Source organism: Ursus maritimus, unplaced genomic scaffold (assembly GCF_017311325.1).
Source record: "Ursus maritimus isolate PB19 unplaced genomic scaffold, ASM1731132v1 scaffold_2, whole genome shotgun sequence".
Taxonomy (NCBI): Eukaryota; Metazoa; Chordata; class Mammalia; order Carnivora; family Ursidae; genus Ursus; species Ursus maritimus.
The window spans coordinates 6,908,335-6,935,209 of record NW_024424452.1 but is presented as its reverse complement, the minus strand read 5'-3'; the positions used below and the strand labels follow the sequence as shown (position 1 = coordinate 6,935,209).

At 45.6% G+C, this 26,875-nt stretch overlaps 2 protein-coding genes and 1 long non-coding RNA gene across 6 annotated transcripts in view; 2 read left to right on the top strand and 1 right to left on the bottom strand.

The window, feature by feature from the left end:
- The window catches only part of LOC121103739, a 29,280-nt gene extending 10,452 nt beyond the window's left edge, over positions 1-18,828 (bottom strand). Inside the window, exon 1 of the long non-coding RNA XR_005835951.1 lies at positions 18,688-18,828. This is a non-coding gene — a long non-coding RNA (uncharacterized LOC121103739). The remainder of the gene's footprint in view (positions 1-18,687) is intronic.
- GJC3 (gap junction protein gamma 3) lies at positions 10,670-14,305 on the top strand. The gene has a single exon (XM_040634826.1). The coding sequence runs from the start codon at positions 13,409-13,411 to the stop codon at positions 14,225-14,227; it is 819 nt and encodes a 272-aa protein (XP_040490760.1). The 5' UTR covers positions 10,670-13,408; the 3' UTR covers positions 14,228-14,305.
- Positions 18,829-18,914: 86 nt separating the features above from the next.
- Positions 18,915-26,875, top strand: part of LOC103670105 (olfactory receptor 2AE1) — a 34,654-nt gene continuing 26,693 nt past the window's right edge. For 3 of the 4 annotated variants that reach the window (XR_005835950.1, XM_040634815.1, XM_008698498.2), the window contains exons 1-3: positions 18,936-19,476; positions 24,631-24,726; positions 25,350-25,580. Coding sequence is in view for 3 of the 4 variants with exons in the window: in XM_040634815.1 (XP_040490749.1) it covers positions 19,084-19,476; positions 24,631-24,726; positions 25,350-25,580 (720 nt within the window). In the remaining variant the exon portion in view is untranslated. Of the gene's footprint in view, positions 19,477-24,630; positions 24,727-25,349; positions 25,581-26,875 lie in introns of all 4 variants that reach the window. The other variant, XM_040634814.1, reaches the window with a different exon arrangement.

Genomic DNA, 26,875 nt, shown 5'->3' with positions numbered 1-26,875 from the left:
GAAACAGCAGAAATCAGTGGCATCTTCAAATAATTATGAAATGCATGGGGTGGTCTCCGTCATATTCCCACTGAATTCATCACTAATCTGGGCCCTCGAGAATGGATAACAGAACGGATAATGGCAGATGATGGTGGACCGCTGAAGAATTACCAAGTTGGAGCCCCAATTTTTCACCACTGAGTCAGAAGTAGTATATTTAGCAGAGCAAAATAACAGCTTTTGTTATGTGGTAAGTAGCTATTGATCTGATTAGTGTACCTACGGATTCAATGTTAGAAAAATGTGTAAAATCCTTATCATAATGAGCACTGAATAATGTATAGCATTGTCAAATCACTATATTGTACACTTGAAACTAATATTAACATATATATATGTTTTATATATATATATATATAATGTTTAAAATTATTACTATTGATTTGTATTTCAAAAAGTTCAAATTTCTTTTCTTTTCTTTTCTTTTTTTTTTTTTTAGATTTTATTTGACAAAGAGAGAGAGAGTGCACAAGCACGGGGAATGGGAGAGGGAGAAGCAGGCTCCCAGGGAGCCAAGAGCACTGAATAATGTATAGCATTGTCAAATCACTATATTGTACACTTGAAACTAATAATAACATATATATATATTTTATATATATATATATATAATGTTTAAAATTATTACTATTGATTTGTATTTCAAAAAGTTCAAATTTCTTTTCTTTTCTTTTCTTTTTTTTTTTTTTAGATTTTATTTGACAAAGAGAGAGAGAGTGCACAAGCACGGGGAATGGGAGAGGGAGAAGCAGGCTCCCAGGGAGCCTGATATGGGGCTTGATCCCAGGACCCTGGGATCATGACCTGAGCCAAAGGCAGATGTTTAACTGACTGGGCCACCGAGGTGCCCCAGAACACAAATATTTTCAATATGCTTCACATGGTGGAACAAAGCAAAGGGGAAATATCTAGAGAACTGTCCATCGTGATAGAAAATATTTTTTAAAAATTCTTTTTTACTAGGTTATGTTAGTCACCATACAGTACTTCATTAGTTTTTGATGTAGTTTTCCATGATTGTTTGCATATAACACCCAGTCCTCCATGCAATACGTGCCCTCAATAAAAAAAAATTCTAGCTGAAATTCTTTTTTGATAATTGTAAAAGATTACAAAATATCTATGTTAAAAGTTTGATTTTTTTTGGCTATGACCTGACAACATTAATCATGAGTTTGGAAGTATACTGAGACAAAATGTATCCAAAATATTAATTGGACAGTGTCTCTTACACTGCATGATTCATCTGAGGTTGAAGAAAAGTTCTTACTATTTTTCAATTTTGATTCTTTGGTATTATTGGAAAGGTCTTGAATTCTATGGGTAATTGTGTGGTGGCTTACTGATCTTAATCTTTCATTGTTTCGGTGAAATATCTAGTTTTTAGTCATTTCTTCATAATTTTGTCACAAAATTTCCATATTGAAATAATTTATTTTACCATCTCTCCATCTAAAAGTGGTTTAAAAAAAAAGTGGTTTCCTATTGTGTGTGTGTTTGCAAGAATTCAAGCTATTTTATAGCTAGCCAAAGTTTCTAGTGCAGATCATGTTATAAATGGCTTAAAAGCTTTTGTTGAGCATGTAATTCTGATTTTATTTATTTATTTATTTATTTATTTATTTTATTTTATTTTATTTTTTAAAGATTTTATTTATTTATTTGACAGAGATAGAGACAGCCAGCGAGAGAGGGAACACAAGCAGGGGGAGTGGGAGAGGAAGAAACAGGCTCATAGCGGAGGAGCCCGATGTGGGGCTCGATCCCAGAACGCCGGGATCACGCCCTGAGCCGAAGGCAGACGCTTTAACCACTGTGCCACTCAGGCGCCCCTATTTATTTATTTTTTAAGATTTTATTTATTTGACAGAGAGAGGGAACACAAGCAGGGGGAGTGGGAGAGGGAGAAGCAGGCTTCCCACTGAGCAGGAAGCCCGATGTGGGGCTCGATCCCAGGACCCTGGGATCATGACCTGAGCTGAAGGCAGATGCTTAAGGACTGAGCCACCCAGGCGCCCAGTAATTCTGATTTTAGGTGGCTAATTCATTGATACTTTTTTGACTACTGCAAGGAAAATTCTTTCCTTTTCTTTCCTTTTCTTTTTTTAAAGATTTATTTATTTGAGAGAGAGCGTGTGTGTGTGGCCAGGAGAGTGGCAGAGGGAGAGAGAGACTCCCAAGCCGACTGCCCGCTGAGCACAGAGCCCCACATGCGGATGGATCTCAGGATGCCGAGATCATGACCTGAGCTGAAACCAAGAGTCAGATGTTTAACTGACTGTGCCATTCAGGTGCCCCACGAGGAAATTTCTTACCAAATTCACTATTTGCTGAAAGTGTCCCTTAATACAGTCAACTCTATTACCTTAATTTCTTCATTAGAACAAACGAACAGCTTTTAAATTTTGCTTCACCTCAGGGAATTCCGGCTGTCAATCATTGTGAAATTGAGACATACCTCTTTCCAGTCCCTTTTCCCCCTTTTCTGGTCACAATGCTAGCTTTTTTTTTTTTTACTATTGTTTTTTTTTTGCATTTAAATTCCAGCTAACCAACATACAGTGTTATGTTAGTTTCAGATGTACAATATAGTGATTTGACACCTCCATACAACACTCGGTGCCCATCCCGACAGACAGACAAATGCGCTCTTTGATCCCCATCACCTGCTTCCCCCATCCCCCCACCTCCTCCCCTCTGGTAACCATCAGTTCATTCTCTATAATTAATTACAATGTTAGCTAGGTTCTTTATCTCCACTTGTTTCTTTCTTTTTTTTTTTTTAAAGATTTTATTTATTTATTTGACAGAGACAGCCAGCGAGAGAGCAAACACAAGCAGGGGGAGTGGGAGAGGAAGAAGCAGGCTCCTAGTGGAGGAGCCTGATGTGGGGCTCGATCCCAGAGCACCGGGGTCACGCCCTGAGCCTAAGGCAGATGCTTAACGACTGCGCCACCCAGGCGCCCCTATCTCCACTTGTTTCTGCATCAGTAGTGTGCCTTCATTTTAAATTTAAAAATCTATCCCTATTTTTATTGATTGATTGATTGTATTTTTAGGTAATCCCTACACCCAACGTGGGGCTCAAGCTCACAATCCCAAGATTATGCTCCACTGATTGAGCCAGTCAGGCATCTCCTTATTTAATTTTTTAAACTAGTAAAATAATTTAATTATATTATAATTAAAATTAAAAAGTACTTCAATTTAATTACCACTGTAATTTACATAGGTATCACTGTAACTCATGCTATCTGCATAAAATATATAACAAATGCATTGTAATGTTACATTGGTAAGTAGGAAATTAAATCATTGAACTGAATCAATCTATTGGCACTGGCCAGATCAGTAATAGGTTTAGGTGAATTACCAGGAACAATGCAGGTGCTTGAGCTGGATACTTGCATTACAATGTAACAATAATATGTCATACAATGCATGGTTAAAGGCAATGGTGTCCAACTGAAACAACAAAGTTGTCAGGATGCCTGGGTGGCTCAGTCAGATGCCTGATTCTTGATTGTGGCTTGGGTCATGCCTTTTGGGTAGTGAGACTGAGCCCTTTGGCAGGCTCTGCTCCGCCGGAAGTCTGCTTGAGATTTGTCCCTCTGCTTCTCCCCCTGCTCGCTCTCTCTCAAATAAATAAATAAATCTTTAAAAAACCCAAAAGTTGTATTTAACAGAAAAATATTTTATGGGGTTTCAGTTTTTAAATTTAAATAAAAATTAATTATACTTAGATTAATTTAAAAATCAATTTCTTCAATTGTCCCAGCCACATTTCATGGTGCTCAAGAGCCCCATGTGGCTTGTGGTTATGATACTGGATAGTGTAGACCTAGAGCAAAATACAATACTAATCTAGTGATCTTATAGAGGACACTGTCCTCGTAATCAAAGGAAAGCATTATTTTCAAGCATAAATATGGAATATTTAAGAAAACTGAGCAATGTTAGACCATGGAGTAACAAAATTAAAGGGCTGGAACTACAGCAATTATGTACTTTCAGACCATGATGCAATTAACATAAAGAAGATAAGCAGAAAACTCCCATACGTTTAGACATTTAAAAACGTACTTCTAAACATGCTATGCAATCGAGATGAAATAATGATGGAAAATAAAAAAAATATTTTAAGCTGAATGATAAAAATTCTACGCATCAAAACTATCATATCTGGATAGGGAAGAGTATCTTTTTTTTTTTTTTTTTTAAAGATTTCACTTATTTATTTGACAGAGATAGAGACAGCCGGCGAGAGAGGGAACACAAGCAGGGGGAGTGGGAGGGGAAGAAGCAGGCTCATAGCGGAGGAGCCTGATGTGGGGCTCGATCCCATAACGCTGGGATCACGCCCTGAGCCGAAGGCAGACGCTTTAACCGCTGTGCCACCCAGGCGCCCCGGGAAGAGTATCTTAAGGCAAAAAGGACACACTATTGAAGAAAAGAACTGGAAGATTTGACTGTGTGAAGAACATTTGTTATTAAAAGCCTCCATGACAAGAGTGAAAAATCAAATCACTAACTGGGAGAAGATATAACTGACCCAAAAATATCATATACAAAACAGAAAAGCCTCCTACAAAATCCTTAAGAAAAAGAAAAGCAACCCACTAAAAATCTGGGCAAAAGTCAAGAACAGGCATCATACTGGTTTCCGATCACTGCTATAACAAATTGCCACAGACTCAGTGGCTTACAATGATACAAATATATTCTCTTACAGTTCTGGAGGTCAGAAGTCTAATTCAAGGTTTTGGTTGCATTTCTTGTGAAAGCTTCAGGGAGAAGTGTCTTTCCTATCCATTTGCATTCTTTGCCTCGTGGCCCCTTCCATGTATCGCTCCAGACTCTGGCTTCTGTCCTCACATCTTCTACTGTGTACCTTTTGACCTTCTGCCTCCTTCTTATAAGGACCCCTGTGATGTCATCAGGCTCACTCAGACAATCCACGAGTGTCCCCATCACAGGATCCTTAACTTCATCACATCTGCAGAGTTTCCTTTCTGATATAAGGCAACATTCACAGGTTCTGGGGATTACAATGTGGATATCTTGGGGGGCATTATGTGGTCTACTACAGGCATTTCACAGAAAAGACTTATAAAACCCACTAGATAGGAGAAGGCAGTTAAATAATATTTTTAAAGTTCTGAAAGAAAATAACCATCGATCAAGAATTCTCTAACCAACTAAGTAACAATTCAAGACTGATGATAAAAATGAAAGCACTTTAAGACCAAAGAGGATGAGGGGCGCCTGGGTGGCTCAGCCGTTAAGCGTCTGCCTTCGGCTCAGGTCATGATCCCAGGGTTCTGGGATCGAGCCCCACATCAGGCTCCCTGCTCTGCGGGAAGTCTGCTTCTCCCTCTCACACTCCCCCTGCTTGTGTTCCCTCTCTTTCTGTCTCTCTCTGTCAAATAAATAAATAAAATCTTAAAAAAAAAAAAGACCAAAGAGGATGAAAAGAGTTTACCCCCGACAGTTCCCTAGTAGAAAAACTACAGAAGGTTGTGTTTCCAGAGAAGAAAATTTGGCACACCCGTGTTCACAGCAGCACTATTCACAATCAGCAAGAGGTGAAAGCAATCCAGATTCCATCAGTGGATGAATGAATGAACAGAATTTGGTATATACATATATACAGACGATGAATATTAGTTGAATAGACGATGAATATTCCTTAAAAAGGAATAAAGCTCTGATGGATAACTACAATTTGGATGAACCCTGAAGGCATGAAACTAAGCCAGTCACAAAATGACAAATGCTGTATGATTCCACTGACATGACCTATCTAAAGCCGTCGAATTTAATTCCTGGTAACAGAAGGTAAAATAATGTCGCCAGGGGCTGAGGGGAGGGAGAAATGGTTACAAGGTTTCCGTTTTGCAAGACGAGAGAGTTTCAGAGATCTGTCCCACACAACGTGAGTACACTCAACACTACTGAACAGCACGCTTAAAATGATTCAGATGGTTTAAAAAAAGAGGAAAACTGAACCCAGATGGAAAGTATGGGATTCAAGAAGCAACACTGAGCAAAGAAACTGGTCAATATTGTTAAATCTAATTAAGAATTGAGTTAAGTATTCTGTTTGCAATGCACAGAATGAATTAGAGGGGGACAAATCAAGGAGAGGGGACACTAGGATGGTGTTGCAGTAATTCACTCTTGAACTAAAAGGCCTTCTTTTTTTTTTTTTTTAATTTTATTTATTTGACAGAAAGAGACATAGCGAGAGAGGGAACACAAGCAGGGGGAGTGGGGGAGGGAGAAGCAGGCTTCCCGCTGAGCAGGGAGCCCGATGTGCTGCTCCATCCCAGGACCCCGGGATCATGACCTGAGCCGAAGGCAGATGCTTAACGACTGAGCCACCCAGGCGCCCCTAAAAAGCCTTCTTAGTTCAGAACTGGTACCACTGGTCAGTTGAGAAGATGTTGGTCCATGAAGGAGAGGCTGTCAGTGATGACACCCCAGTTTTTGGTAGGGAATGAGGGTGGATGGCGAAGTTAGTCATTGAGCTGTAGAACACGTAAGCAGAGGATTTTAATTTTCGTGAGGGTACGGAATTACAACGGGTTTACAACGAGAAACTCTTTCAAAGGTGCTCATTTGAATAATGCGGAAGCTAGTCATACTGTAGCGTTTAAGGGTTTGTCATCTGCAGCCACACTGCCTGTTCAAATCCCAACTTCTCCCACTCACTAGCTGGTCAACCTTGAATAAGTTACGCCACCTCTCTGTTCTTCACCTCTCTCCTCTGTAAAAGAGGATGATAATAGACTTACATCATGAGGTTGTCATGGTGGATAAGTAAATTAGTAGCCTTCTAGCACTTAGAATATTTGTCATTTACTTATTAAGTACTGAATAAATGTGACTGTAACAGGATTTAAATTGGAAAACTTGGGATTTTGAGATATAATGATTTAGAAAATACAACACGTATGACATTCTGAAGTGATTTGGTAGTCTGAGATGAAATATTTCAAGGGGGAAGAAAAGCCCCAAATAAATAAATTACGGTGATGTCATTCTTGAGTCCTGTGCCCACATCTGAGTTGTATACGAAAGCAGAGTTGCTGGAAATTAGAGAGAGGATATCGTTGGAAAGAGATACGCTGTTCTCCTCAAGGGCAAGGGGGGAGGGTGCCCTCCTGCATCTCAGGCTTCGAGAGGGGACTCAAACATGTTATTGATCCCTGCCCGAAAAATGGAAAAGGCAAGAGATAGGGTATCCGGCAGATGAATGTGGCTGCACTGGCGTTGGCCTGCATGCCCAGAGTTTTTTGGCCCTAAGGGTGCATACATACAGCCTGTGGACCAGATGTGAACATGCCAAGGAGAGAGCCAGTGCCAGCTTATCTTATGTCTTGCTTAATGCAATCCCTTGGAGGAGTGAACAGGCTCCGAGGGTTAAAAAAAAAAAGTCCATTTGGCAAACTGTCAAGAAGATCAAATCACTTAAAATGTGAAGACTATCAAGGTGGACTTAAACTTCTCCAGAACAACGTCAAATGCTGGAAGATGGAGTGATGCCCCGAAGGCCCACGGGGGCAGCATCTGGAACTGAGGGGCCCTCCAGCTTTCCTCCTTGAAGAGTGCAGGGTTGGCTCTCGTCAAGTGTAACTCTCTCACCTGCCACCTGCTGACCCTGCCTCGCCCCTTCCTTCCTCTGGAGGGGCTCCTGGCTCTAGCAGTGGGGACAGGAATGGGTGCAGGCAGGTGTCACAGTTCTCGCAGGGCCTGGTGGAGAGGGACTGGGCTCCCCGAGTTGCTGAGGGACATGGAGCAGATGCCCATCATGCTGAGGGGAAGCCTGTGCTATTTCTCCCAGCCAAGAACACGAACACGAACACACACACACACACACACACACACACACACACATTTTGTGAGTAAACTTGTGCTTTGGGTACTTTGCCCAGGAGAGTGGGGGGCCTCACAGAGATTTAAACCTATAGAAATTCTACCTGTTGTTGCCTGTGAGCACTGCCCCTCCCCCCACATGCTGAGGCCATTGCTCTCCTTTCAGATGATTTCCAAAATCCCTGTTTCAGTGCACTTAGAAGAGGTACCCCTCACCCCCAACAACAGAGGGTTATTCTCCAGAGCCCATTCTTCACTAGCTGGGCTGCCTGCTCCTCCAGCTGCCACTCTCTTACCCTTCACTACGGCTGCCAGGAATGAAGAGGGGAGGGGGAAGACGTGGGTGGTGGCCGGAGGCAGGGCCAGGGGGAGAGCTGGGACCCTGCTGGCTCCAGCCTGAGGACTCTGTCCTGCCTCTTTCCCCTGTTGTTGGTGCTCCTGCTCGGTGCTGCCAGGTGAGTGCTGGGCAGAGAGCAGCTGGGCTGGCGCAGGGCCCTGGGGGTGGTGGGGGTGGGGCTGCCTGGGTGCTAGACTGGGATTCTCTAACTCAGATGTGCACGCCAGGGACCTGGGGGGTATTATTACAATTCAGATTTGATTTGCTAAGCCTGGATGCAGCCTGAGATTCTGGACTCCTGGTGATGCCAGGGCGTCCAGGGATCATATTTTGGGTAAAAGAATCTAGAACGTTTTCCAGGCCAGATAGGGTGACATGGGAGCAGTGAGCCGGGTCCAGTACTGCCCTAGGGGGACACCTCTTCCTCATGCCTTACTTGGCTGAGAGGGCTTCTGACACAATGGAATCCTGAAATTTTTCTCCCAAAGAATAGAGATGCTTAGAAAAATTCTTAGCAAAATCATGATGGAATTTAACAAACTTTTTTTTACATATTTGAAAATCCCCTCACACTCTGGGCTTTCCACCCCCCCCCCCAATCTTGAGCTCACGGGTATTGCTTCATCAACTAAAATCTCAACAGAGTTCAGATCCTGCCAACTCCTTCCCAAAAGATTTATTTTCAAACTATTTCTCCACTCTTAGAAACAGAGTGGTGTCCCTTCAGCTGAGCTTTGAAAACAATGCTAAGCCCTCAGCTCGCCTGGCCTGACTCTAGCTTGGGGGCTCTGGCCCCATGGGCAAAGCCGCAGATGTGTATGTGGGAGGCGGATGTGGGTCTCAAGAGAATGAAACAAGAGGGCTGGGGACGGCTGGAACAGATGGGGGAGACCACAGGGTCCCAAGAAAGCAGGGGATGAGGGTGGAGGAAGGCCTGTGTTTAGGCCGTTTTTTTTTTTTTTTTTTAAAGAAATTGCCTTTGGTCTGAAGACTTTGGGAGATGGAGCACAATTTTGTGTGAACCTTCCAGGAGGTGCTGGAATTTGTGCTGTTTGGTGGTAATAGCCACAGGGCGGAGGATCAGAAGGGTGCTCGGAGTTAGATATGGGAGCACCACACCAAGGGGTTCTCAGGCAAGTCCTTTTGTCCTGCTTTTTCCACTCCCTCCCTCCCAAATCTCTAAAGCTCTGTGGTGAGCTCTGGAGACCCCAGTTCTTAGAGCCTCTCAGGGGACGTTAGGTATCTGGCTATGGCTCTGGGGGTGGGCACAGGAGAGAAACAGAGATAGGGTCTCTGAGAATTACTCAAATTCCTGGGGTGCCTGGGTGGCTTAGTTGGTTGAGCGTCTGCCTTTGGTTCAGGTCATGATCCCAGGGTCCTGGGATCGAGCCCCACGCTGGGTTCCCTGCTCAGCGGAGAGTCTGCTTCTCCTCCCTCTGACCCTCCACCTCCCCTTGCTTGTGTTCTCTCTCTAATAAATAAGATCTTAAAAAAAAAAAAAGAATTACTTAAGTTCCCAACATTGGAATATGCCAAGCCTGCTATATGTTAAATCCCAGGTCTGCTGGGAATGTGCTGGAACTGCGTTTAGAGCGTGCTGGGCCTGCACTTTGAAGTGAGGTGAGGCTGAGAACCAGACTTGAGAATTTACCAAATTAGTCTTTCGTCTGGCAACGCTCCAGGAGAACCAGGGCAGAAGCCCCTGGAGCCCAGAGCTGCCTCCCCTAAGTGCAAGGACTTCCAACGCATCAGGCAGGGAGGGGCTGCAGGCTTCCTCACAGATGGGGCGACAGGGCTTGTGGAGGGAGGATGTGCGAGCAGCCTGCAAATGGGCTGATCATCATGTCCCACCAAATTAAAACCCTCTGAGGTGCTCCAGGACAGATGTCTTGCTTTACAGAGCTGGAGCGGTGACGGGCCAGTGCCACCGTAAGGCGGTGGTTCTCAACCAGGGGTGAATCTGACCCCAGGGGACATTCAGCCGTGTCTGGAGACATCTGGGGGTTGGAGGGGAGAAGTGTGCTCCTGGCATCCAGCAGACCAAGGCCAGGAACGCCACCAAACATCTCACGACGCACCCGAACAAAATGATCAGGCCCCAGATATCACTGGTGCCAAGGCTGAGACCCGGGGCCAGCACGGGAAGCTGACCTTCCTCCTGGTCCTCTGTGGAACTCAGGATCTCTCCAAGCAAAACTTAGTGAAACCTTTATGGAGAAACTGCTCTTTTTCCCAGGCATGTCACCAAGTGTTTTCTCATCCCAATAAACAAGCTAGTGATTTTGCTTTATTGTGGTCTTGATTTTTCAAATTAGGAAACAGATTTCCCTTAATCTATTTACCTTTTCTTATTTTCAATGATTCATTTTCTTCCACTGAATTCTGGAAGAATTACCTGGTGTGCTGGCCAGCACCACAATCTGATTTGCCTTCAAAGTGGATTTTCGTTGTGCTACTGGTGATCGTTCTCCTCCGTTTGTAGTGGGTTTAAACACTTAAATATCCATCGACTCTCATCTTTGAGGAGTCTCGGGAATGACGGGTTAAATCTCTATCTTCGGTCTGCCATCTTTAATCATGAGGCCAATTTTGTCTCTTTTTAAGGACTGAAAATAGAGTTCTTTTAAAAATTTTAACCCAATTTTATGGAGAAGAGTTTCCAGTGGCCTGATAATACTTCTGATTCTTCATAGTCTGTGATGGAGGTAGAAACATAGGGACTGAGAGGCAGGTAGGAGAGGTTCAAATTCTTGACACCTAGTGGGTCCAAATATGGATTCTCACAGTTGGTGGCTGGTGACATGGTTCTCTGGTCAATGAAGCTCTTTTAACAGTCCCTTGGAAGCAACTCAATCCATCCCTTCCTACTGCACAGAAGTGACCATTCTGCCTAAGCTCTGGCATAATGGCCTGTTCTTATCTATACAGGTGACCCTTGAACAACACAGATTTGAACCCTGCTGGTCCACTTACATGTGGATTTTTTTTTTTTTTTAAGTAATCTCTATGCCTAATGTGGGGCTCAAACTCATGACCCTGAGATCAAGAGTGGCATGCTCCATGGATTTAACCAGCAAGGTGCCCCAGCGGAATTTTTTTTTTTTTTTTTAAAGGAGTTGACAGCAACAGCCACGAGGCATTGATTTACAACTGCCCACGCCGTCTTCACGGGATTGAACGGAAGGCTGCTGGGGTAGGAGCTGAGCCCGCTGCCCCGAGTTCCCCGGGGAGGACTGCCGAGCACATCGGTAGCCGCCGGGGACCCTGGGCCGGGCAGGGCTGCAGATCGCGGCGTGTGCTGTTGGGGTGGTCAGGTCAAACACCTGGGTCTTGGGGCTGCGACAGGGCAGCCGGGGGCCTTGGGCTCCTCCCTGCCGGGCACGGACCCCCCCTCAAGGCAGCTTCCTGGAGGCGGGCACATTCGTGAGTGGCTGCAGCTGGCAGTGGCCACAGGCCGGCGGTGCACCTCCAGGCACGTGGGGCGGCTGTCCTGTGCTTCCGGGCTGCGGTGCCACCTGGCAGCTGCCTCCGTCCCTATCCTCCTGCCCATACATGGGTTTCTTTTTCAATATACATACGCTACTGTAAATGCATTTTCTCTTCCTTATGCTTTTCTCAGTAACATTTTCTTTTCTGTAGTTAATTTTTCCTGTAAGAATGCAGTATACGGTAGCCATAACATACAAAATGCATGTCAGCTGACTGTTTATGCTGTTGGTAAGGCTTTTGCTCAACAGAGGCTTAAATACTTAAGTTTTGGGGGGAAGTCAAAAGTTATATGCAGAGTTTTGACTGTGGAGGGGTCAGTGCCCCAACCCCCGTGCTGTTCAAGGGTCAACTGCTGTTTATAACACGAGGGCCCATTTAAACGGCCTTTGTGCGTCTTTCTGGGTATTTTAATCGGGAAGCTGATACGATACACGTCTCATTTGCTGCCGTGTCAAAAAGTTAGAAATCCAGGTTATTATTACCGGAGTTGAAAGGGAGACGCCTAAGCAAGTGCAGAGAGGAAACAAGGGTGGGTAAGTCCTTGACGCAGCTGGAGAGGCCCAAGGACGCAGGTCTGGGAGTGAGAGTGGCCTCGGGCAAGTGCAGAGTCACTTCTCTCTCTAAGATGCTACAGAAGGAAGCGGCGCAAGAGGGGGGGCTGCGCGGTTCCCCATCAAAGAGTCTCTAGTTTCCCTGTGGAATAAAAGGTTTGCAGGGTCTTCCGAGACTGAGGGGACACAGTGTAAGAGTCTGGGCTGCACAGGGATGGTGAGAAACAGCGGCTGCGCATTGAGGAGGGCTCCCTGTTGTGACAAAGGTAAAGACGGCCCACGGGCTTGCAGCAGGATGCTCCTCTGTCCTGAGAAGTGAGGGATTTCTGAAGTCTGTTCCTGACCATGGTCACCTCTCGCCATGCAGGCGAGGTGAGCCCAGGGAACGATGACAAAGCAGGGTGGAATTTCGAATTTCTATGCAGTCAGCTCTGGCTTTGCCCCACACCTCGTGACATTCCCTTAGTAGCTGCTGCTGGTTTTCCTTAAAACGTTCTCCTTTTCCAAAGCTGGCTGGGTCGAAAGAACACCAGACTAACAAGGGCCTTGACACTCACTCTGTTCACCTGATCCACAGCGAGCCCCTACCCTAACCACAGCTCACTCTTACCCCCGCCATGGCAGCGGGGGCCAGACCCCCACACCCGCGAGCAGCTGAGGCTCGGCGCCAGAGAGACACGGAGGGCAAGAGAATGCATGTTCCCCCGGGTCAGCCCTGACTGTGTTCGGGCGCCAAGACAGTAGGTAGCCCCATCCGCTGGGGAAGCAACCGTCTTCGGAGGGCTCTGAACTCTGACTAGCCTTTAGGAAAGAGACAGAGAGAGGGAGGGCAGAGAGAGACACAGACAGAGCCTGGGCTTCTACCACATGGGACAGAACGGGCAGAAGAGAGCGCCAGTCCCACATCCACTCACTGTTTTACAGAGACGACTCCGTGACCTAGAATTAGGAGCCATCAGTCTCGGTGATAAATCAACCAGCTCCTTGGAGAGGAGCAAGAAGGCTCGCTTTCTCCATCCCTGGACTGACAGTGAAGAGGTGGCCTTGCCCTCCTCCCAAAGGACAGGGAGCAACACACCCACGCTCATTACTGTCCTCTGCTCCTCACAGGATGTGCGGCAGGTTCCTGAGGCAGCTCTTGGCTGAAGAGAGCAGGCACTCCACCGCTGCGGGGCGCCTCCTGCTGCCCGTGCTCCTGGGATTCCGCCTCGTGCTGCTGGCGGCCAGCGGGACGAGGATCTATGGCGATGAGCAGAGTGAATTTGTGTGTCACACTCAGCAGGCAGGCTGCAGGGCCGCCTGCTACGATGCCTTCCACCCCTTCTCCCTGCTGCACTTCTGGGCCTTCCAGGTCATCTTGGTGGCTGTGCCCAGTGCCCTCTACGTGGGTTTTACTCTGTACCATGTGATCTGGCAGTGGGAAGAATCAGGAAAGGTGAAGGAGGAGACGCCGATCCACCAAGGGGCGAAGAGCAGAGACACTGCAGGGGCGGGAAGCCCTAGGCTGCTCTGGGCCTATGTGGCTCAGCTGGGGGTGCGGCTGGTCCTTGAGGGGGCAGCCCTGGGGGTGCAGTACCATCTGTATGGGTTCAAGGTGCCCAGCTCCTTTGCATGTCGTCGGGAGCCTTGCCTTGGTAGCATAACCTGTTACCTGTCCCGCCCGTTCGAGAAGACCATCTTCCTAAAGACCATGTTTGGGGTCAGTGGGCTCTGTCTCTTGTTCACTCTTTTGGAGCTTGTGCTGCTGGGCCTGGGGAGATGGTGGAGGACCTGGAAGCACAAATCTCCTCCTTCTAACTCCTCCCCAACTTCAGAGAGCACCAAAAAACACAAGGAACCGACTGATCACTTCCCAGCGGTGGAAGCCAAAGAACAGTTCCGAGAAGCAGGTGAGAAGGGCACTGATGTGCCTCCTTCTTCCTGCTTCTGATGTCTCTGTCCCCACGATCCCCCATGGCAGGTCCCCCTACCTCTGGGAGGTGCCACTCCCACGTGTTACAAAACAGAAAACCAGGTTCTAGGCAGACGTCTTCTGACCCCTGCTCCCAGCCCATCCCCCAACCCCTAACCCCAGCAGTTTGACGATTCCTTCCAGTGAACCAGGACCAGGGCGCTCAGTCAGTTGTACCTCCTGCCTTTCCACTTAGGCCTCTTCCTGCTTAGAAAACGTCTCAGCTCCTGCTTGATTCTCTCCTTTGCAGAGTTATGAAGCCACCTGCCCCACCTCTGAGGGAACCCTACGACTGGATCTTCTTCTGCACATCCAGTGAGTGGGGATTTACTTCCGTGACCAAGTAGAGGCCGTTGAAGCATCTCCAAGGGCCATGGCGGCCACACTGCCTGAAGCATTTCCCGGGAGGACTCCCGCTTGTGCCTTCCCTCCAGAATCTTCTGGTGTCAGCAGCACACTTTTCACAGGCTTGGTTCCAGGGTCAGCCAGCGGAGGCCTCCATAAAACTCTGCTTCTCCCGTCCTGCGCAATGAATACCACTGCGGTTGGCATTCCTGTTGCTGAATACAATCTTCCTGTCACGGTGACTCTACTTACCTCTCCTCTGTGGTTCCACATTCTCTGCTCCCCCCGGCTTCAAAGTCCTGTAACCTATGGATGTCCCAGCCCCACAGTGTTTGTCATATTCAGACCTCCCATGCATCTATAACCCGATGTCCTTTAACATTCAGATTTGATTTATTCAAACACCCGGCCACATCCTTTAGGTAGATTACTGTGAACTTGGAGGCTTATGTGCCTGGGGCCACTGCCAGCTCCGACTTCTGCTCAGTTCGTGATCTCCACTAGGCGCACAGCAGCTGTCCCCTTGTCTACAGCCTGGCAGCAACTCACATGAAGGGCCAAATTCCTATTTTAACTCATACCCCACATTTCCACCCAGAAAAGACAGGAGAGTTTTGCTGATTCAAGGGTAACAGGAAGAGAGTATGATCACGTCACAGTATGATTTGGCAGGTAATTTAAAGCTAAATATCAAGCTTCTCTGTTGAGTCTCTTCATCCCACCTGAGGGTGTCTCAGCCCCCCACCTTCCTGCGGAAACATCTTCCCCCCTCATTTCTTCCTAGCCCTCAAATTTACAACAAAGAGCAACTACCCGATTTTGTTTTCTCCTTCTGAATCCCAAATTATCCCTGGGTAAATCAGGACGGCTTGTTCCTCAGGAAAGACATTTGGTCTTCCAAGGCACCAACAACTAGAAAATCAATAATTTTTCTTTCTGCTACACAAGTGTTTTTATAAAAAAATCCCTCATCTACTGTAACCAGAGAGAGTCCAGCCAAGTGACCAAGGATGAAAAAAAAAAAAAAAAAGCAAATGTCATCATTCAGAATTCCCTCTTGATAATCCTTTTAAAACAGCTTTATTGAGATACAGTTCACATCACATAATTCACCCAATAAAAGCATACTATTCTCACAGAGTTGTGCATTTATTAATATAATTAGGACATTTTCATCAACTTAAAAAGCAGCCCTACAACCCTTAGTTTTTACCCCCAAACCTCTGTGCCCCCCCAAACATAAGCAACCATTGATGACATACTTTCTCTCTCTATATATACATTTCTCTTTACATAGATTTTCCTATTCTGGACCTTTCATATACATGGAATCAATCATGCAATATGTGGTCTTTGTGACTGGCTTCTTTCTCGTAGCATAATGTTTTTGAAGTTTATGTTGTAGCACATATCAGGACTTCATTCCTATTTATGGTTTAATGATTTCATTGTATGGCTCACTACACAGTTTGGTCCATTTCTCAGTTGACGGACATTTGGACTGTTTCTACTTGTTGGCTATTATGAATAATGGTGCTATGAACATTCGGACACTAGTTTTTGTGTGGATATAGGTCTTCAACTCTCTTGGGTAAATATCGTATGAGTGGAATTGCTGGGGCATGTAGTAACTCTTTTTAACTGTTTTCCGCAGCAGCTGTACTATTTACGTTCCCAGCAGCAACGTATAAATGGGTTCCAATTTATCCACATCCTTGCCAACACTTGGTTATCTCCTTCCTACTTTCCTTCTTTTCTCTTTTCTTTCTTCTTTTTTTCCTTCCTTTTTTTTAAATTGAGGCCATCCTAGTGGGGTGAAGTGGTATCTCACTGTGGTATGATTCACATTTCCCTAATGATGTTGAGTATCTTTTCATGGGCTTATTAACTACTGCTATATTGTCTTTGCAAAAATGGCTACTAAGATCTTTTGCCCATTTTTTAATTGGGTTGTTTGTACCTCTGTTGTTGAGTTCTTTACATATTCTGGTTCTAGGTCCTTATCCGATATATGATTTTCAAATATTTTCGCCCATTCAGTGGGTTTCTTTCACTTCACTGATTGCGTCCGTTGATGCACAAGTTTTTATTTTGAGGAAATTCAATTTACCAATTTTTCTTTTGCTGCTTGTGATTTTGGTGTTATATTTAAGCAAGTGATACCTAATCCATGGCGGTGAAGATTGACACCTATGTTTCCTTTTAGGAGTTTTATGGTTTCAGCTTTACGTTTAGGTCTAATTGATTTTGAATTAATTTTTATATATGTTATAAGGGTTCAACTTCATTCTTGTGCATGTGGATTACCTAGTTGTCCCAACACCATTTGCTGAAAAGCCCATTTTTCTTCCATAGAATGATTTTCGGAATCCTTGTTGCAAATTCATTGCTTGTCAATGTATAGCACTATTTCTGGACTCTCAATTCTATTCCATCCATCTATATGTTTATCCCTATCCCAGTACCACGTTTTGATTGCTGAAGCTTTGTAATAAGGTTTGAAATTGGGAAGTGTGAATCCTCTTACTTTGTTCTTCTTTCTCAAGGTTGTTCGGCTATTTGGGGTCTCTTGAAATTCCATATGAATAAAACGGTGACTTAGCAGTTCTCAATATTTTCAGTGAAGAAGGAAGTCCATCTCAGGAGTATGGCAGGATAGAAACCATAAAGACCTTAAGGTGTCATGGGACTTTATGTTTGCCATTCAATACATAGGCAGACATACAGACACATACATGTTTGCATCACATTCATGGCAAAAATCAGTAACTGATGAGAGCACTTCTTCCTGCTTGGTCCATATTAAGACTCAGATTCCTTCTCAATACGGCATTCCGAGTTTCAAAGAAAATGCATTTATTTGTTGTATAAACATCTAAAAATGTAGATATTCTGTCGGACTTTTGTCAAAAACCCCAACACAGAGATCACAGGAACCCCCTTTTCACGTCATTTAATCGGACATGCAGTAACTACTTACTGAGCATATGATGGGAAAGGCAGTATCTGATATTGGGACACAAGAAGAATTTAAAATTTTCATTAATAAGAAAAGGAGTAAAGTGAGAAGTTAATAAAATGAAAAAATCCAATGAAGGGAAACAGATAATTTCCCGAATTAGACAAGCATATTGTTTGCTGAAAGTCTCAATGGATGTTTCTTGAGATAGCAAAATGGTTGCTGTTCAAGTTGGGTACCAAAAAGGATGTACCCATGCTTCCGAATCTTAACCCCACTTAAAAAAACTTATTTCCTTTCCACCCACTCTCTGGTCCCATCAGATTATTCATAATATCCTCCTTCAGACTCTTAGGGCTCCATTCTCCAGGCTTTGTCCTGGTCTCGACTCCTCAGGTAGGAGGGTCAGGAACTGCTCCAGCAGCTGGGGCTGAAGCTGCAGGATATGCTCCTTTCTAGCATCTTAGATAAGAGCCATTCAGTAGATCACCCGAGTTGGCTTAGAGCATCCCATACCCACAGACCTCCCGCGAGCTGAACCACCCAAGACACTGCTGGAAAGTCTCCTATCCAGGTAAGATCATTTAACCCTAGATTAACGTAACCCTGACGTAACTGTTAGAAAGCCCTATCTGCGCTGGGTGAGTATGACCCATGCTCTAAGAACGAGCTTCTTTTATGTTTGTCTCCTGTGTTTGGAAAGAAAGAGAGGGAAATCAAGGTGGCAGGGTGAACAGCCATCTCCCCACTAGCTCGTGGGGGCTAAACACTCCCTTTCCTGCTCCCTTCTCCGAATACTGGCTCTTCAATTCACCCAGCTCCTCCGACACCAGGAGAATACGGGGGCTTCGCGGGGGCAGTAAAAATCCTGCTTTTCCAAGAACTCAACTAGCCCTTGGGGTTGGAGACCGAGAACGAAGGCTGAATGAAAAGAACGGACTTAGGGAGAGCAAGCTTAACACGCCCAGCGCCTTCTTTGCCCCCCACCCCAGGCCCAGCTGCACAGATCCCTCTAGTTCTCCTGGCCCTCCAGGCCCTGGGGCCGCTGCAGGCCCAGAACGCCCGCCCCGGTTGCAGCTCGCCGAGGCCCGCCGAACTTAAGTCACCCGGACCGGCGAGCGGACGCGGACCTCACCTCTCCCGCCTGAAGGACAGGCCAGACTCGTTAGCGCCTCCCCGCTTTGCTCTTCCAGGGGCGGCTGACGAGGGCTCCTCACGTCCTTTCTAGCCGTCCCGGAAAAAGTTCCGCATCTCTATTGTTGGCCGGAAGGGCAGTCCGCGTCCCGTCGTGCCCCGCGGCCAGGTCCGGGCCGCCTCGCCAGGCGCTCGCGTCGCGGAAATCCTGCGGCTGCCGGGCGCGCGCTCAGGCCCCCGCAGCGCGCGCACAAGGGAGGGCCCGGCCGGCGCGCGCGCGCGGGCTTGGTCCCAAGCCCCCGGGGGAGAGGCCGTACTTTCCCCTCCCGGCCGCGGGTAGTGAGCCGGCGGCGCCCGCGCCTCGCGTCCGACCCCGACCCCTGCGCAGAGAAGCACCATGGAAGCGGAGGACCTGCAGGAGGACCTGACCTGCTCTATCTGCCTGGACTATTTCGAGGACCCGGTGTCCATCGAGTGCGGCCACAACTTCTGCCGCGGCTGCTTGCACCGCAGCTGGGCGCCGGGCGGCGGCTCGTTCCCCTGCCCCGAGTGCCGGCAGCCGTCGCCGCTCGCCGCGCTGCGGCCGAACTGGGCCCTGGCCCGGCTGACGGAGAGGATGAGGCTCCGGCGCCAGGGCCGCGTGCCCCCCAGCCAGTGCGACCGCCACCGGGAAGCGCTGCGGCTCTTCTGCGAGGACGACCAGCGGCCCGTGTGCTTGGTGTGCAGGGAATCCCGGGAGCACCAGGCGCACACCATGACGCCCATCGATGAGGCCTTCTACAGCTACCGGGTGAGCTGGCCGGGCCGGGGCTGCAGTTCTTCCCCGGAACGCGTACACTTTACCTCATTCTCATGAAATTCCCACGAGGTGGCTGCTAGTCCCACTGAAAGTACGACCCCTCGGCCCCCAGATGCAAAGAAGTTAAGCTTCACACCGATCTCAGAGCTGGGCTTAAAACTGGGATGGGGAGGGTCTGCATAGAATTTTCAAAGTACTGGCCCCTGGGAGCTCCTAGTTTAAGACAGTCATACCGAGAGGGTGTATACCAGTGCTGTTCAATAGAAACAGGATGCGGCCCACGTAAATAATAAAACTTTCCTAGTGGTAAAAAGAAAGGTGATGCTAGTTTTAAAACTATATTTTATCGAACCCAATTATCCAAACTATTATCATTTGACAGTAAATCGCTAAGAAAAGTTATTAGTGAGATGCTTTACTTTTTCATAATAGGCCTTTGAAATCTGTGTTTACGTTTACAGCACGTGTCAGTTGAGACCATCCACATTTTGGGTTCTCACCTGGATAATGAGTGCTGTATTGGACAGTGCAGGTGTATACCTACAGGTGTAACAGACAACTGATGATTTGGGAAAAGCCAGGCTTGGAGTGATGAAGCTGGGGTTTGTTACCAGCTTTTCCTTCATCAGTTGGGGAAAATCACTTAATGTTTTAACTTGGAGATTATCTGTCCTATGTTGTGGGTTAAGGAGTTTCAGTTGAATAAATCAGTTTGTCTTACTCTGCTCCAGCCACACTGCCTTCTTGCTTTTGTTTCAAGCCTGTTCTCTTTCTCTACCCCCACCTTCCATCCTTTACATCTTTTTAGCTTTTAGCTTGAAGACCTTCCTTGATCATCCTTTCCAGAGTAGTCCTACCCCCTTCTATGGTGTAACTCCAGTGGTCTCCAACAGAATTGGTTTCTAGTAAGTACTGGTTGAATACACGAGTTTAATGATACAAGTTAAAGTGTTTTGTAAACTATAAAATGCTGTACAGTTTTATCCATTGATTACAAACAGGAGTTATGCAAAGTGGCGCTACAAAGTATACATCCACCCAGTAACTCGGTACTGTATGCCAGGCACTGTTCTAGGATCTGGACATAAACGGATAAGAAAGACATAGGCCTTGTCTTGTAGGGGACATAAGTATGTAGACGAGAAATTTCAGTGTGTGAGTGAATTATCCAGGTTTGTATGGAGTACATCGAAGGGCTGAGATCGATCAGTGAGGAGTGAGAAGTGGTGTCACGGAGTTGAATGTGAACTCACTCTTGAAGGCTGAGCACAATAGGCAGGGAGAGGATATTCCGGCCAGGGGAACAGCATATTCCGCAGTGTGGTGGCTTGGCATGGCATGTGATAAATGTAATGGGACTGGAAGTTGCTCAATACTTCTGGAGTGCAGAGGGAGGAAGGACGCTGGGAATTAGAGTTGAAGAACTGCTTGGTGTTGCCCTCCTGCCCTCTGGTGGCAGTTTCTGTTATTGCAGGGAGCGAGTTTTCTAATGTCCCCAGAGTTCCCATTTTTATTCAAGGGCCCCATTCCGGGCCCTATTCAGAATCCAACTACGGCAGGGTTCCAAAAGACTTAGGAAGAGTCTTGGCATAGAACCAACGAAACAGGATATTTCATGCATACTGGAATTGTTAAGGGCTTTTAAAAAATAGAAAATTCTACTTAAAAGATTATTATTTTTTCATTATTAAGCAAAAGTGAAAACTTAAAATCTTGGTCTCATTCAGAACAATTACTTATCTGATTACAGGCCTCCCATATACATCTAATTTGACAGTGATCACAAAGCAGCAGTTATATAATTGATAAAGGAATACAATTACTTGAAATAGCTCCCCAAGTAGCATGATTATGTACCTATTTAAGTTAACAATTAGGGGTAATAAATAGATTACATAATGTGAGACAACAGTGTATTAGAAAGAAAATAGCACAGGTGATTTTGTGATGTACAAACTAATTTCATCCCCCCCTAACATTTTAATATGCAATTTCCAAGCAAACATGAAAGTTGGAAGACTTTTGTAATAACAGCAGTATACCCTCATCTAGATTCTGCCATTAGCATTTTACTCTATTTATCACCTACCTAGCCATCTTTTCTCTGCATCCACCAATTCTTACTTCCTTTTGAGGCATTTAACATTAACTGCAGACTTCCTCCTATACTTTAGCATGCAAACCATCAGTCACACTTAACACTTGTGTGTATTTTTTGAAGTAACATTTGATACAATTAAATATGCACATCTTTAGTGTACATTTGCTGAGGTTTGACAAATGCATACACCTGGGCACCCTAAGCCCTTCATAAGATAAACAGCATTACCGGGGCGCCTGGCTGGCTCAGTCGGTGGAGCGTGCGATTCTTGATCTCGGAGTTGCAAGTTCAGGCCCCACATTGGGTGTGGAGATTACCTAAAAATAAAATCTTAAAAAAAAAGAAAAAAAAGAACATCATCACCCCAGAAAGTTCCTCCACCCTCTTTCTCAGTTAAGCTCTGCTTCCTCCCCCCACCCGACCACTGTTCTAATTTTTTCCCACTGAAGATTAGTTTTGCCTGTCGTGGAACTTCATATAAACAGAATCATACAGTGTGTACTCCTCTGTACAGGCCCCTTTTGCTCAGCATATTTTGAGATCCACCCATTTTGTACGTATCAGTAGCCCGTTCCTCTTTACTGCTGCGTCGTGTTATTTTCTGTGAACACGCTGCAGTTTTTTTCTCCATCTATCACTGCATACCTGGGCTGTGTCCAGTTTTTGGCTCTTACGGATAAAATGGATGTATTCTCATGCAGGTCTTTCTGTGGACGCACGTCTAGGAGTAGAACTGCTGGGCCTGGGATTGACATATGTTTAGTTTGATGCTGCGTGCCCTTCACGCAGCTACCGGCATCATATGAGAGCTCTGCTTCCGGGCTGTCACTCTCGTCAGTGATCTCGCTTTGTTTTAGCCATTGTCATTTGTAAATGGCCAGAACAGTGATACCTACTAGTTTTCATTATTCTCCTAGGGAAGGAAAAAAAAAGCTTGCCATGCTTATTTCTTAGTTCTGTTCATTTCTTTTTCTTTTAGCTTTTTATTTTGACATATGTTCACACTTAAGAAAGCTGCCCGAGGCCACTCTTCAGCATTTGACAGTCTTCACCAGTTTTTATTTAAATTTTCTCTTGCTTTGGTGTAGAAGAAACCATGCTCTCTTGGTTTTTCACCAGCCACCACTCATCTTAGCTTCTTGGCAGGATTTTCATCCTCTGCACACCCCTTAAATGCAGTTGTTCCCAGTTCCAGCCTGGATCCCCTTCTTGATAGACTCTTACTGGGGGATTTTACTCACACCCTGGCTTCACCTGCTGCCAGTGCTCTAACCCCCCAGTCTGCTTCTGCAGCTCAGATCTCTTTCTTTTCTTTTTTTAAAAGATTTTATTTATTTGAGAGAGAGCAGCATGTGTGCACAAGCGTGGGGGGAGGGACAGAGGGAGAGGGAGAAGCAGACTACCCCTTTGAGCCGGGAGCCTGACACTAGCTCAATGCCAGGACCTTGAGATCATGACCTGAGCCGAAGGCCGATGCCTCACAGACTGAGCCACTCCAGTGCCCTTTAGATCTCTTTCTTGACCCTTAACTGCTAACTGTACCCATTGGGATGTCCCCCACACAGCTCAAACTCAATTTATTCAAGTTAAATATAGTTTCCCACCTTTCATTTACATAACACTCATTTCCCTGTATTTCCGAATTTTGTAAATAGCCCACAGTCCTTCTAGTTGTCAAGCCAGAACCCAGGGGCTAAATCTGGAATCTGGACTCCTTCCTCCTGTAGCTATTTGGTTACCAGTTCCTGCTGGTTTTCCTTTTTTTTTTTTTAAGATTTTATTTATTTATTTGAGAGAGAGAGTGAGAGCATGAATGCGGTGGGGGGTGGGTGGCAGAGGGAGAAGCAGACGCCCCGCTGAGCAGGGATCCCAATGCAGGGCTGCATCCCGGGACTCTGGGATTGTGACCTAAGCCCAAGGCTGACGCCTAACCCACTGAGTCACCCAGGCCCCCCATCATTCAGGATTTTAAATTATAAAATGGTAATATGCCTTTTGTAGAAAATCAAACAAAACAGAAATTTATAAAATTTTAGTCCTCCCTGCCCCAACTTCCAAGACATTTCTATTCCCCAGAAATAGCCAGTGTTAATACTTAGGTATATATTCTTCAGATTTTTCTTCTATTTAAATACAGACACGCACACAGCGGCACCTGGGTGGCTCAGTTGGTTGAGTGTCCAGCTCTTGATTTCAAGTCACGGTCTTCGGGTGGTGGGATTGAGCCTGGTGGGGGGCTGTGCGCTCAGTGGGACGTCTGCTCGCTATTCTTTCCCTATGCTCCTCCCCCTGCTCACGCATGCCTGCTCTCTCTTTCTCTAAAATAAATGAATCTTAAAAGAAAATACACACACACACAAATACATACACATTTATTCTTTTCAAAACAGAAATATGCTCTTGTCTTACCGCTTAGTGTTTTTTTTACTTAATATAACATGTCAGTATACCGAGAGCTACCTGAGGTTGGTATGGAGTAGCAATACACCGTAATTTATTTAGAAATTCCCCACTGATGGATAATGAATCATCTGCAGTGAACATTACTTTATGTATTATTTTTGCCAGTGTTTCAGTGCACAGATTATGGGAAGTAGGATTATGCACATTTTAAATGGTTCTAAATCCTTTCAGTTGCCCTTCAGAAAGATGGCACCTTTTTTTTGTTTTGTTTTTTTCTTGCACGAGAATTTATTTTAAAATTTATTATTTTTTATTACTAATGATGTACCGTATGTTGGCTAACTGAACTGAACGTGGCACCTTTTTACAAAAATCTCTTACTGTTGCAGTGTCAGAGGCCTCGCTTACCAGTTGTAGGTATTCCTTAATCCTTTAACAGTTTTCATGTTTTGCCAAGTCAGTAGGCAGACTCTGCATAGTGTTATGAAGAGTTCAGACCAGAATGCTTTGTTTACCGAGGTCTGTAACTGTCTTCAACATTTTCTTAACCTCCTTCCCTGTTTGGATTAGATGACTTTTAGCTCTCGAGCAAGCAGGACGCCGGGGGAGAAGGTTTCTCTAATGTGTGTTTCTGCCGGCAGGAGAAGCTTCTAAAGGCTCAGTGTAGTCTGAAGGACAAGATGAAGAAAGCCATATACTTTCAGGACATGGAAGTGAAGAATGCTACCGAGTGGAAGGTAATAGCAGAAGCCGTGGGGCATTTCTTGCCCTTGAGGCCCTTTGGTGTTGCTGGGAAGAGTTGTCAGACTCCTTGCAGATAGGGTGATAGAATAGGACGTGTCTCTACTGACCTGTGGTTTTGGGGGATGGGAGTTTCACAAATTTTATCGCCATCTCTCTAAGGTAGTGCCCCTCTCCTTCCCACTTTTTCCTAAATACACTCCCCAGGTTGTCGTTGGTTTGGGTCCATGGCCCTGTGGAAAGTAAACGGGCTTTGCTTTCAGAGATGCTAGTTTCATTGGGAGGCACGATGTGCACGCGTACACACCTAAGGGTTTAACGCAACTAAACTGCAGGTGTTCTGGAGGCGAAACTAAATAATAAATGTGAACGTGTATTTTAGTTTCAAAAGTATACAAACAAGGCGTTGCCATCAGTGGTGGGGACTCAGACGTTACGAGAAGGAACTCATACTATACAGGCTCAACAGTTGAGCAGAAATCTGTGCAGGGTGGGCAGGCGCTTTCTGGAGGCGGGGATTAGGAGGGCAGCACCGTGGGTGGTTGGGGGGTCGCGTGCACGGGACGGAGGAGCAGGGGCCGCGCAGAACGAGGCCTGAGCAAATCCCCTCCGGTTCTAGGAGAAGATGAAGAATCAGCGAGTAAGATTCAGCGCAGAGTTTGCAAAGCTGCACCGATTTTTGGAGGAAGAAGAAAAACTGTTTCTTCAGAGCCTGAGCGAAGAAGAAGAAGAGCTGAAGAAGAAACAGAACGAGAACACTTTAAAGCTCCATCAGAAGATCACTTCCTTGAAGCAGCTCATCTCCGAGGTCCGGGAGAAGAGCGAGAGCCCCACCCTGGAGCTGCTTCAGGTGGGCCGGGCGGGGAGGGGGTGGTTAGCACCCCTCCCTGAGCTTCGCTTGTCTTCACAGCTACATGTCTTTCCTGGGGAGCGGGTTTCATAGAAGAAATGTTTTCTTTCTGTTGATAATTATGTGACTACTATCATTAAAGAATGAAAGATTCACCTTTCAGAAGAAATTAATGTGAAAGTTAGGTATGCTGAGCTCAGGTATTATGAAATACCTGGGTTAACTTGGTCTAATAGTTCACCTAGGATCTGAAGCACATCTAAGACTTGTCCATTCATCTTATTAGTACGTTTATAATTCTTTGTTAAAATAGTAAAACAAAGCAGACCTAAAATCGCAAAGTAGATAACTCTATCAACAGTTTCTAAGATAAATTTATCTTTCTTACTAATTTTTAAAATATATTTTATTATTGTTTTTTAAAGATTTTTATTTATTTATTTGACTGAGAGAGAGAGAGACAGCACAAGGAGGCAGAGCAGCAGGGAGAGGGAGAAGAGCTCGACGCCGGGCTTGATCTCAGGACCCTGGGATCATGACCTGAGCTGAAGGCAGAGGCTTAACTAAGAGCCACCTGGGTGCCCTCTTACTAATTTTTAATCATTACAATCATAGCTTGATAATAACTTTGCTCTTAGATCCAGATTTTGATTGGTACATTCACTTATTTATATTTTTAAAAGGATTTTTTATTTATTCATTTGAGATAGATAGCAGGAGCAGTGGTGAGCGGCAGGGGAAGAGGGAGAAGCAGACTCCCCGCTGAGCAGGGAGCCTGACATGGGGCTGGATCCCAGGATCCGGAGATCATGACCTGAGCCACCCAGGCGCCCCTGGTACATTCATTTAAATAATTTCTAATACCCAGCAACCTTTAAAAGGTTATAATTCTAATTCATTAGTACTTAGGAGTGTCTGGCTGGCTCAGTCAATAGAGCACGTGACTTCTGATCTTAGGGTTGAGTTCAAGCCCCACATTGGGCGTGGAGTCTACTAAAAAAGTAGAAAAGTGATTCATTGGCACTTAGATTTGGGACTTCTAAGCCAGTTTATTATCAGTAGTCCTTCCTTGGAGTTAACCTTTACCTTCATATCCTCAGCAGGTAAGTGTCCTTGGAGCTATTTCAGTTTTCGGATAGGATCCAGCATTTGTGACTGTCTTTTTTTTTTCTGCTGAGATAATTCACCTTTGGTCTTAGATCCCTCAGAACCTCTCTTCCATATGTGGAAGAAATGTGGAAGGTGTGACTGAAGAGGAAAGAACCATTGAAGGGGCCCTTCAGTCTATGATTACT